Source organism: Rhamphochromis sp. 'chilingali' (genome assembly GCF_963969265.1).
Source record: "Rhamphochromis sp. 'chilingali' genome assembly, chromosome: 13".
Lineage (NCBI taxonomy): Eukaryota > Metazoa > Chordata > Actinopteri > Cichliformes > Cichlidae > Rhamphochromis > Rhamphochromis sp. 'chilingali'.
Window position 1 is genome coordinate 20,983,240 of NC_137940.1, and position 12,417 is coordinate 20,995,656.

General features: G+C 37.7%; 1 protein-coding gene across 1 annotated transcript; it reads left to right on the forward strand.

The window, feature by feature from the left end:
- Positions 1-742: 742 nt before the first annotated feature.
- Positions 743-8,747, forward strand: LOC308408659 (beta-1,3-galactosyltransferase 2-like). The gene is made up of 4 exons (XM_080901028.1): positions 743-931; positions 4,403-4,580; positions 5,526-5,762; positions 6,112-8,747. The coding sequence occupies exons 1-4, from the start codon at positions 906-908 to the stop codon at positions 6,709-6,711; spliced, it is 1,041 nt and encodes a 346-aa protein (XP_080757154.1). The 5' UTR covers positions 743-905; the 3' UTR covers positions 6,712-8,747.
- The last annotated feature ends 3,670 nt before the right edge of the window (positions 8,748-12,417 follow it).

Below are 12,417 nucleotides of genomic sequence, written 5' to 3' on the forward strand. Positions count from 1 at the left end.
TATGGCGCACAACTGCAAACACACCACCTTGTTTTTATTGGGGTTTTTTTTTTTTCCTTTCAGTGCAGTCTCACGCTCAGTGTGCAACCCTGCTGCAGTTGTATCAGTTTCCACCGCTATCCTTGCTTTGTCCTGACCTGCCTCTGTCTCTGATTCTAAAAAAATGGACGGGGGAGGTGAAAATGTTGGCTTGACAGAGCAGATGGCGTGTGTGTGGCTGTGTCAACTGAGAAATAGATGCAATGGGGGAGGAGCTGTTTGTTCCTCTGTTGTTAACAGAGGTGCTGCAGCTTTTTTAACCAGTTCTTCTCCCGCCTGATGTTTCAGGTTTCATGTTTCGGCTTTCGCGTTCCATGCTCCTAGTGTTTAGTGTCTAGCATTTAGTTTTGCCAAACAGTTTCATACAAACAATCATGACACTTCTATGCTGAAAACCACTTTCTCCAGTCCTTTAGATAGAAATTGAAGGGTAGAGATTAGTCAGAGCTTTGAAGGATCTGTCTTACTATTGTATGTTTAAAGTAGACTGGCACTGTCCCTGTGAATAATTTTTGTTTTTAAATCAACTTTCATTTGCTTGAGAAACCTATTTAAAAATATGAGATCTCATTTGTTTTGCTTTTGCAGTGGGGCAATATGTACTCAAACTGGTAGGAATGCACAGCATGTTAAGTCATGTTGTGCCTAAACACGCACAAACACTAAAAGCATATCCACAGATAATCAAGAGTTGTCAGGACATGACATCAGAGCAGAATCTGTCTAAGGGTGCTCACAGCGTGTCATGACCCATTTGTGCAACACAAACCACACAGGCAGATCAACACGAAGAGCTCATTTGCCAACTTCTGCATTTACATAAGTTACTGAAGTTGATCAAATAATCCATTCTTCACCTCCCGAAAATGTCAGAGCTCCCCATTTCCAAAGGGTAAGTCTAATTCTTTGTTTTACTTCAAATATATTGACATAAAAATGTGAAACAGACTGTAGGCACACTGTGGTCCTAAAATGGAAAATGTTTTACTTATAGGAAATTATGTCCAGCTATGACATGGATTAGTTAGACTTATTACATCTTGAGTAGCAATGTATAAATATATCATTTTTAATTACTGACTGTAATCTTTGCTGAGGCTTTGATAGCAAACAGCAGCAAAGGCAAAAGTCATTCTGTAGCTGCTGTTGCTTCAATGCCTTGAAACTCTTTTTATAATAATATTCTAGTAATAATGTTATTTAAAACTACTGCATTATGTTTATTTACTTTTAACATTTATCGAATTTGTCTTTTTTTCATTTTGTTACCTTTTTTATTTTTATAAAAAAAATATAAAATATGTTTTTTACCTGTTTTGTAAGTGATATATTTAAACATGTTTTTAAACATTTGCTCCCCAGTTAATTTTGTCATGCACAAGCTGTCCAAAGACTGTAATACAAACACTGTAAACCAAATATTGTAAAAGAACACTGTACCATGTCTCTGGTTGTCTTTATAAAATGCAGATTAATGATTCGAATGGAAAGGCTAGAACGCGTTTAAAAACGATCCCTTCAAATTGTGTTTAGCTGTTATAATTTCTCATTTGAAGGAGCCACACGACATGTAACGGAAATGCTGTATTGTCTGTTTCTGTGTACTTGTTTGTTTTTGTTGCTAGTTATATGAAAAGACATAAGTGATAAAGATGATAAACGATATACAGTTGTTAACCTTTTCTGGATTTTAGCAAATACGTTTTCTTTAACTGAGCAGTGGTTCTATGTAGGAATGAATTCTTGTTTTCATAAATATGTACTCGTCCAGTACTTGTCAGCAATGAGGTGTGACAGTGAGACACTGCTAAACCACATAACCTTAGTTTCAGTTATAAACTAAAAATGACTAGCCTGAAAAGTCCAAAATACATCTGCAGATGACTTTTTGTTTCTATCCACTTCAGAGCTAAATGTGAGGAGTAGTCAGGGTGTCACATTAGTCTTTTTACATTGCTTTCATTCTGCTGATTAACTACTGAATAAATGCCTTTAGGGACATTAGCAGGTGGCACATACCTATATATTTTGTGCACTTACAGTAACTTCCTCAATTTTTGGTTGTTGTAACTCTGCTATTGCAAGCTTGTTGATGTTCCCCATTTAGTACACTAAACCTGGTAGTTATCAAGATTTTATAGCCTAAGACTCATAAGACTGTTTGAGCTGCTGTTGATGACTTCTTGCAAACTCCCAAATAATATAAGTTATTCTTGAGACACACTGGGGCTTCATATAACATTAAAGAATTATATTCAGAAATGTATAGATAACTTTCAAATGAAAACGTGTTGATGCGTCATCTGGTTCTACATTACAAACAGGAAACTTTAAAATAGTTGTGGTCACAAAACGCAAGTGAAGTTGCAAGTGTTGTGGTTATCTGACTGCCATACACAGAAAAGACTAACAAATGACAAGGACTTCACTCAGTGCTTAAAGGATAACTTTTAGTTATATCATGCAATTAAAGGAAGCATCCTAAAATTGATGTCCCAATAAATAAGACAGTTTTTTTGTTTTTTTAAATGTAATTACAATATTTTTTAATTTGCACAAAAGAAATTCATCTGAATCTAGACACAATTTGATTGTGCTTGAAGCTACAGTGTGTAAAATCTCACTGTCAGATGTCAGTGGATTACAGATTGCAGTCAGATCTGTTTTCTTAGCCTTCCCAACTGCATTGCATAATCTTAGCTTTGGTGACCACTGTAAGAGAAACACAGTTTAGTCAGCCAACAGATATCAAACAAATAAAATGTGATGTTTGCAAGACACACTGTCTTTATACACGTTGACTGTTATGGGGTGCCATCTAAATTTAAACATATTTGAATGATTTCAACATTTGGAAATAAATCAGGAGTAAAAGCAGGATATGTGTCAGTTAAATAATATTTTGATATTTTTACCTCAAAATCGCCCTATGACCTGTTGTGAGTGTAGGCTGTCAATCACCTGTTTACCTCAGCTGTCAATATGCAGGGTGTCCAAGTCTATCTACTCTAGAGGAGGATGTAAAACGACATCAAAGTCAATGAGTCTGTTAAACTGACTTGGACACTTTGTGAATAAACTCTCATGAAATGAGAATACAATTAAAATGTTTGTCGAAGGGGAAGTCTCATTTTTAGGACATTCGATACTGAAATTAGCTGCATTAATGTTAGCTTACGACCAGATATTATTTAGGTGGCTTGTTGTCACCAGTCTGGAGATGGGTTGGTCACATGTCTAATCTGCTGACAAAAAGTAATTGTGAGAATGAAAATGGAGTTATGATTCTGGGGTTGCCGTTTTATAGGCTATAACATCAGAGAAAGTTTTGGTTCCTGCCTTAAGAAGTTGGGTTTCTTTTCTGTTCTGCCTTTAGCAATGTAGAAACCTCTGTTTTGTCAGTATTTATTGTTGTGTCTGGTTTTGGTTCTTCCTTTACAGGTCCTAATTAAGTGAAATGACTATGCATTATGTACATTTGGTATACCGATTTTCACAAACTGCATAAATACCCAAGTCAAATCTGCATGAGAAAGGATTAACTTTTCTTTTTTTGTTGTTTTTTTGTTTGTTTCTTTATTTTTTTTTAAAAAAAATCCCTAACAATATATATATATCAATATTTTATCTCTAAATCTGAAACTATAAAATTCAAGTAAAAAACAAAATAGTGTAATTAGTTTATGTGGCTTGTTGTCAGCTGTGTGGTGACGGGTGGGTCACATGTGAATTGTGTACAATTGTGTCGTTGTAACAATATTGGGAATAGATAAACATGCATATGCATATTTCCATGTGTTAGAGCCCTGACTTGAGAACAGGAAGTGAGGTTTTTTTTAAGTACCACACACTCTGTTAAATAACCTGAAAAAAAAAAACTTAAGGTATGTTTAAGCTTTTTTCTCAATTCAGTTCAATTATTGTAATTTGTAGAATTTGATAGAGTTTAGCAGAAATTCTTAGTTAACTTGTGTTAAGTCCACAATAAAGCGCACACAGCAGTGCCACAGGGTGGAAAAACATTGTGACTCTTAGAGTGGTGGCATGTGTCTGATGTGAAAGCAAAAGTCAAAGTGCTTTCTCATTTCAGCCCAGCAACAGTGAGCTTCACCGCAGCCCTTCACTTGTTCCACATTGTGTCAGCCTTATTCCAAAATGGATGGAAATCATGTTTCACCTCAAAATTGTACACACAGTACCCCAAGTACATGCAAATTTATTAAAAAATCAAAAACATAAATGAATGTAATTCATTTTGGAATCAGCTGTAACATGACAAAATGCAGAACAAATGAACTGCCCTGGATACTCTTAAGTGCTTCTGCAGTGCTGATAAATACTAATCACTTTAACTTCTTTGCAGTGAAAGGACTCCGTGGATAAAATTTAGAAGATGCTTGTGGTATGTGGCGGCTTTGATCATGGTCGGGACTTTATTGGTCTACAGCTCCGTTTTCCGAGAATCATGGTCTTTAAACCCAAGGACATCCACCCCAAACTCAAGTACCTCTCACGACAGTGTACCTCCTCTAGTTGACGAGGTAAGTATATTCACTGGCCTCCATATAATCTGTGCAAAGGCAACACTAACAATATTATCTCTACAAATTAGTCACAAAAGTGATCAGTTGGTTGTTCGATGTTTTTCTGAACTGAAACTAGTTAACTAGTTAAGTTAAAGTCATCATGATGTAGTCGTGTTACCGTGATGTTCTTCATCTCATTTTATCCATTTATATTTAAAATATTTGAAGAAATACATGTTCATAATTATTATGACTGTGACGTATCAACGATTGCTTTTAGCTAATTAAACACATAGTATATGTTTTATTAGTGGCAGCTCAGGGTTCTCTAATTTTCTGAAATGGGGTGGTCAAACAAAATTTATAGCATGGAAGATGGAAGAGCACCTGTCTGCTAGGAAAGGATCCTGCACTAGAGTTTGAGAAGTACAAGCTCTATGCTTAGTTTCCTCGTCACTTCAGAAGAACTGAGGTGACAAAATTGAAGCTGAACAAGAGAACAGAGAAGAAATATGGGAAGTTTGTAATGAAGGGTTGTCATTTTATTCAGCTGTAACATCAGAGACTTGGTTTCTGTATTTTCAACATAGAGTGGGTTTTGTCAGTATTGGTTTGTGGCCCTGGTTTGGTTTGATTTCCTGCTTTACATGACCTATTTTAACAGCTCCTCCCATCTAATAAAGAAAACTTAAATAACGCTGACTGTGTTATGTACATTTGCTATACTAGTTTTCACAGACAGCACAAACAGCCAAGTCAGATCTGGACAAGAGAAGATTAACTTTAATTTTTTTCTTTCTTTTTTAAAAACATACATATTTTATCTCTCATTCTGAAGCTCATTTTAGAAAAGATGCAAAATTCAAATAGAAAATATGAATCTAGTATTATCAAGTACAATGCACAAAAATCACCAGCCTTCTCTGCTTGCACAGATCTCAGTCTCATTATTCCTTGCAGTACACTGTGGCGTACCCACACGAGTACCATTTCATATTGGATGAACTGAACAGATGTCGGGAGGAAAGCCCATTCCTGGTTCTAATGATCCCGGTTGCACCCCACAACAGAGAGGCTCGTCACATGATCCGCAGCACGTGGGGGAATGTAACAACGGTGCAGGGCAAAGTGGTCAGCCACTACTTCATACTGGGACAGTCCAGAGAGGAAAATGGAGCAGAGACCATTGAAGAACAAGTGAGTGGCTTCAGTCCATTGTAGTAAACTTTCCACACATTTCCCTTCTTGTTATTATCAGGAATACATAGTACAGGGTGAATGAGCTACACCAGATGATTTAGAAAAGTCACAAGAGAGTCGAAGCAGAGGAAGGAAAGAAGGATCAGATTCCAAGCAGCCAAAGAAAATCCAGTACAAACACAACTTCCTTTACTTATAAGATTTCGATGTGGCTTGATCTGATTTAGTCTTTTCAGACCACTCTACCAAACATGTATCATGTTTGCTGTATCAATGAGTGAGTTAACTGAAGAATCATTACTAATTATTAATTTATTAAATGATGCTTTCAATTTCACTTTCTCAGCTGTTACGTGAAAGCCGGGACCATCGTGACATTCTCCAGAGTGACTTCTTGGACAGCTACCATAACCTCACCATCAAAACAATGCTTATGTTTGAATGGCTCAGCACCCATTGCCCCCAGACCTCCTATGCCATGAAGGTTGATAGCGACACGTTCCTCAATGTGCACAACCTTGTCGGGATGCTTTTAAAGGCCCCTCAACATCTCTACATGACAGGAAACGTGGTAAGGTTTGCTCCTGTTCTTCGAGACCAAAACTCTAAATGGTTTTTGCCGTTTTCCACCTTCCCCGAGTCAGTCTATCCAACTTATGCCATTGGACTGGGCTATGTGTTCTCTCTGGATTTAACCAGGAAGATACTGGAGGCTGCTCAGCATGTCAGAGCTCTTTACATTGAAGATGTGTATGTGGGACTGTGCATGAAACATCTGGGTATTCCACTGACAGATCCTCCTCGTAATGATATGTTTATGATTTGGAAGCCATCAGACACGGACAACTGTTACTGGACTTCTGTCATAACAACATTGCTGCACAGCTCTAACCAGCTTTTGGACGTATGGAAATCTTATCAAATTCAAGCACAAAGTGGATGTTAAACACCTGCTTCTTACTACAGTGCGATGAAGAGTTTTTCTATTTTAATCATTTTAATGATTCAATATGATCTTTATGTCCGCTGTTAGCTTACTGGTCCACAATGAAGAATGTAAATTTTACAAAAGCGCAGGGAGGGATTAAGATGTTTACACTGTCCCCATTCAATTACTCTGCACATTTTGATACATGCTGAGGTTTTATTCACCTCATAATTCTTTTTCCAAAAACGTTTACTGTAGTAGGATATACATTATTAGAACAATGCTGTTTGTGTTTCAGTGGATTAAACACCCTGAGACAATTTGTCATATGCAGGGCAACTCACACAGTATTAATAATGATAATGTTGCTGTCAGGCAGCAGCGCTAAACACCATATTAAATTTTTCCAATTTGGCCTGTGCACACAACCACGGCAGACTCTAAATCTGAGAAACCTGATATGATTGAAGTACCCACTTCAACTTAAGTTAAAGCTGAAAGTTTGTGCTTCAATCACACCTCGACTGATTTATTTAAAATGCACTGTGGTGCTGTACAGACGCAGAATTACAAACTGTATCTGTGTTTCTGGAATGGGCACTTTATGGGTCAAAATTACAGTCAGTCCGATTGGTACTAAACCTGGTATAGGCAGGACCGTCCTGGTACCGAAGCCACTCCCGTAATATTTGATTGATTTTTACTCAGGTCACACACGCTAACCTCACATTATAAAAAAGGCAAATTTTTTACATTGACGTGTCATTTGTTCCATGACTACGTAGTACTCAGTTGTCGCCAACTAAGGATAGAAACCTATTTAGGCGCACATCTGTAAATAAAGTCTTATTTATATAAAGCGGCAGTGACGATGATGCTGTCACAGTTTGTTGCATTTGTATTTGTTTTATTGTCGTGTTCAGGTCAAATCTGATTGATTTACAAACTAAAGACTGATAAATATTGTGTTTTACATCTGGTTGCCTCAAGGCCTTACAACATCCTCCACACTATGCACTTGAACATATAAAAGCGATGAGCACCGCTTTCGTTGAATTTTGAGTGTTTTAATCAGCTTTGTTACATCTGTGGCGTTCCCGGTCAAAAGTGACTGCCATAGAAAATGAATGGGAATCCACCCCTCACCCCTCTTGCCCTCTGACCCCCTGAAAAACCCACTGAATGACCACCAGTGTTGGGCAAGTTACTTTGAAAAAGTAATTAATTATAGTTACTAGTTACTTCTTCAAAAAAGTAACTGAGTTAGTAACTGAGTTACAGTATTCTAAAAGTCATTAATTACTTGAAAAGTAACTATTGCGTTACTTTAAAAATAACGTTTAACCCTCTGGGGTCCAGGGTATAATCGGCCATTTTTAACTACTTTTGATTTTCCCTCCACATTTCACCTTTAAAAACGATTTACTTTGCCTTGTTTGGTATCAGTCTTTTCAGCACATCCTCACGTGTCTGAATTTACAGTTATGTTTTCATTTTGACATACTGTATTAACACAATTGATCTAAAATCAGACAAAAAACAATATTTATAAACTGGTATATATCGCTTTGTGTCTGTTAGGTATTTTAGCACTACGGTTAGCATTTACTGGATATTGTTTTATAGTGACATTATGCAGGAAAACTCTGTCATTCAATAAGGCCCCTTTGTTTTAGTTATTTTTCTCTTTGACCCAAGAATTGATGTGTGAGAATCACAGGCTGGTACAAGGTTGAAATACCACAGAGATCACTCCCTCAGCTACATTAGTTTCTTAATCTTTTAGACGCCTGTTGAAGGCCAAATGGTTTGTTTCAGATTTTACTAATGTAAGAACTCTTTGTTTTGTGCCTTGAAAATATGTCGCTGAGATAATCACAATTGTAGCTGAACTGATACACTACACAAAGGATGCTTCTTCACCCATGGGCAGGAAGACGCTGCCTTATCTTGGTCTGTACTGGTTTAAACTGATAATCTGCTGTCTCATGAATTTTACCCTCTATATAAACTGTTATACTTGTGAATAAAGTTGAGTCAATTTGGGAAGACAATCTGAAGCAGTCTCTGTTTTCTTGTTCTCCCAAGCTGCTCCCGAGCTCGTACTAACACGCTGAATGGCATGCTTGAATATTACTTGAGAATATATTTGACTGTGTTACAGACTAAGGGACATTCTCTGCTGATAGACGTCCACGCCTCGGAGGAAGTCGATCCACGGATTAGGCCTTGGAAACCGTTTCCTTCAGTGTCTTTGTCTTTAATGTGATTGGCTTACCACGACTACTTTATTCTTCCTCAGTCAAACAGCAGCAGCACTCCTTATCGCAAGCTGTGGTTTTTTTTTTTCTTTCGCTCACCCTCTCTGTTGCACGTTTTTTCTGCTTCACTCTGCACGCCATTGCGCTGTGAAGAGGGGGGAGGGGCGGTAGTTACACTGGCAGTAGCACAGGAACAGAGCGGGAGGGAGAGAGAGAGGCAGGGACAACAACGTCACATTAGAAAGGTATAGTAATCATCTACAACTATTATCAGTTGTGGATTATAAAGGATTCAGAAAGTTTATTCATGCAGACCCATATGACAGAGAATGTGCATCTTCTTTTTGTTTTCATATTTTAATTTATATTTAATTGTGTTGTGATTTGCAGTGTTTTGTGTTGTTTCACTTTAAATTTGTTTAAAAGGAAAAAGCTGAAAATTTAAATAGTTAAAAGTTGAAATGTGAATAGTTGTTTTTTTTATTATATAATTTATTTATTATTTTATGTGGAGTGAATAAATAAAAGTATATTTACGATGGCCCCTACAGACAAAGCACGTACAAATTTCAAAACACGTAAAAACTCAGAAGCACGTAAAAACTCCAAAACACGTACAAAAGACAACAGAAGTGCTCCAGGATGCTAGGGACAGTGTTGAGCTTTTGTTACGTAGTGCCTACACAAGCCAGGAAGTACCAACGACCGGATTTGGTGTGTCGTAACAGGTAAATGAACTTTTTTTTTTTTATTATTTGAATATATATGAGTGCTTGTGTATAAATACACAAACAACACACATATGCTTTCAATTGTGTAATTTAAGTGATCTAGGTCAGCGGTCCCCGACCGTTTTTGCGCGATGAACCGGTTTATGCCCGACAATATTTTCACAGACCGGCCTTTAAGGTGTCGCGGATAAATACAACAAAATAAAACTAGTACCGGTACCGAAAAAAAGAAGATTTATTCATAACACACATGAAAAGACCCAGGAAAACAGAGTTAACAATAAAAACGATAACAAAATGACGCTGAAAACCGATGAAAAACCCTGAAAACCATACATTTCACACCTGAGCCTCTACTCTTGCGGCCCGGTACCAAACGACTCACGGACCGGTACCGGTCCGAGGCCCGGGGGTTGGGGACCGCTGATCTAGGTAGCTCTGTTTTGGAAGTTCAGTTCAGGCTAGAAATGTGTTTTGGAGTTTGTACTTGTTTTGTCTCTAAGGGCCACCATAAATATTTATATATAGACATATATAAATGAAACCACTTTTTTTTGCATTAGTAATTCCTTTTGTGCATAATTTTATATTTTTGTTAATAATAAATTAATTAAAGCAACAAAACAACCTGAAGAGCCGGTTCGGAGCCGAAAGAGCCGGTTCTCTAAAAAGAGTCGGAAATCCCATCACTATTGTGCTCGACCAAGGGTGTCAAATTCATTTTAGTTCAGGGGCCACATGGAGAAAAGTCTATTCTCAAGTGGGCCGGACTGGTAAAATCATTGTATATATAACTTAAAAACAACAACTTCAGATTGTTTTCTTTGTTTTAATATGATCAACATAAAAATAAATCTAGAGCCTGTGGACAGTATGTTCAAAATAGTACAGGCACAACATAGCTATTGATCATAAAACATCTCAAGTTATTTGAAAATTCTGAGGACAAAGAACACACAAACACACAGTGCTTTAGTGATTCACAGCAGTATATCACAGATCACAGAACTACATCAGGGTGTCTCATGCAGCACTTTCAGTGGGGTTGCATAGTTTATTTGATTCCTGATACCTGGCATCTTTTAGCTTTCACCAGCTCATCAATATCAGGCTTCACATCCTGAGCAGCAGCTAAATTCAGGATGTGATTCGAGTGCCTGTGCGTGAGCCTTGAGCGCAGTTTTGTTTTATTTATGCTCATTACAGAGAAAACTTGCTCACAAAGATACGTGGTTCCGAACATGCACAACAGTTTTGCTGCGAGGGCTGTCAAGTTGGGGTAACCTGATAAGAGATTCTGATAGAATGTGTTCAAGCCAGCTGCGGCAAATTTGAAATATATCCATGGGGCAAACCCCCGAGCTGCTGTCCTGGGGCCTTTGGGTTGGAGAGTGAATTTGTTTATTATTATTCATTCATTACTAACATCTACACCATCAGAGTGACTGTTTTCTGCAGCAGGAAACATCGCGTCAAAGCTTAAAATCTGAGAAAGTTGATTAATTCAGGATTCTTGCATTTACCACATCCTCCTCTAAACACACGCACACCCACCCACACTCAGACCACTGTCACACCAAATCGAACTCATCCGGTAGATATAACGCTGTCGGAATTTGTTTAACCTCCTACTAATATCAACTAAAGCCTTAAGCTGCGCACTGAAAGCGACTGCTCGTTGCACGTCAGTGTCGCAGAGTAAGCGGCTGTAAGTGACTACTCTTTTTTTTTTTCATACTTTAATTAAATTTATGCACATATTACAATCTCTCGTTGGGAGACAACATTAGCGCAACAACGTCTTGAAAAGGTTGAATAAGAAACCAAACGAAATAGGAACGTAAGTGACTACTCTGACCGACGACTGGCCGCTCGCGGGCGTTCCGAGGTCTGGTTACCTAGGTAATCCTCTAACGTATTTACCGCCAGGTCACATGTCAATCACCGTTATTCCTCGCAGTAGTCGCTCACCTGGAAGCTGAAAAAAGTTTGACTCGGGTCCTGCCCACTTGCTCCGACGTTAATTCGCCTGTAGTCTTTCTCTGGGCTCACTGCCGCGACCAGCGTGTACGCAGCTCTTTTTAAAGTTATGTTTTCGACATTACATCTATTTAATAAATTCACTAAAACCGCTTATTTCTCTTAGACTAATATATGCAGTTAAACAATTACAAATACTGCAGTCTCTAAAATAATAAACGACGAGCAGTTCATTTTAAAAGACTTCTCTTTTGCCTTCTGTTGAACATTTACTGTTGCTCATGAATAAGAGCATTTAAAAAATATCTGATGATTCAAAGATCTCATAGAATAATCGACAGACTACTGAAATACTAAAATAATTTAATTAGCAGATATTTTTTACAGGGGGCCTTATAACATGTGTATTTGTAGCAGTTTACATTTTAGAGTACAACATTTCAGGAGGACAGTATTTAAATGAATCACTGACTCATGATTTAGTAAGGTTTCCTGCAGAAAAAAAGCCTCATTGTGCAACCGATGAATACTTACCAGTAGGAGTGTTTAGTTCTTTGGAGTGACATAAAGATCTCAATTCTAAGAATATGTAAAGTAGTGCCAAAAAAGTTGTTGTCGGGTCTTTATCCCAATTGACAACATGGAGAAAAGGGTGTGTCTGGTTGATTATTACAAGGAGCCAAGCTATGGTTACGCTGGTGTGAGTGGTGAGTTTCCTCACTACAGGATTGAAATCAAGACTTTGATGTTGC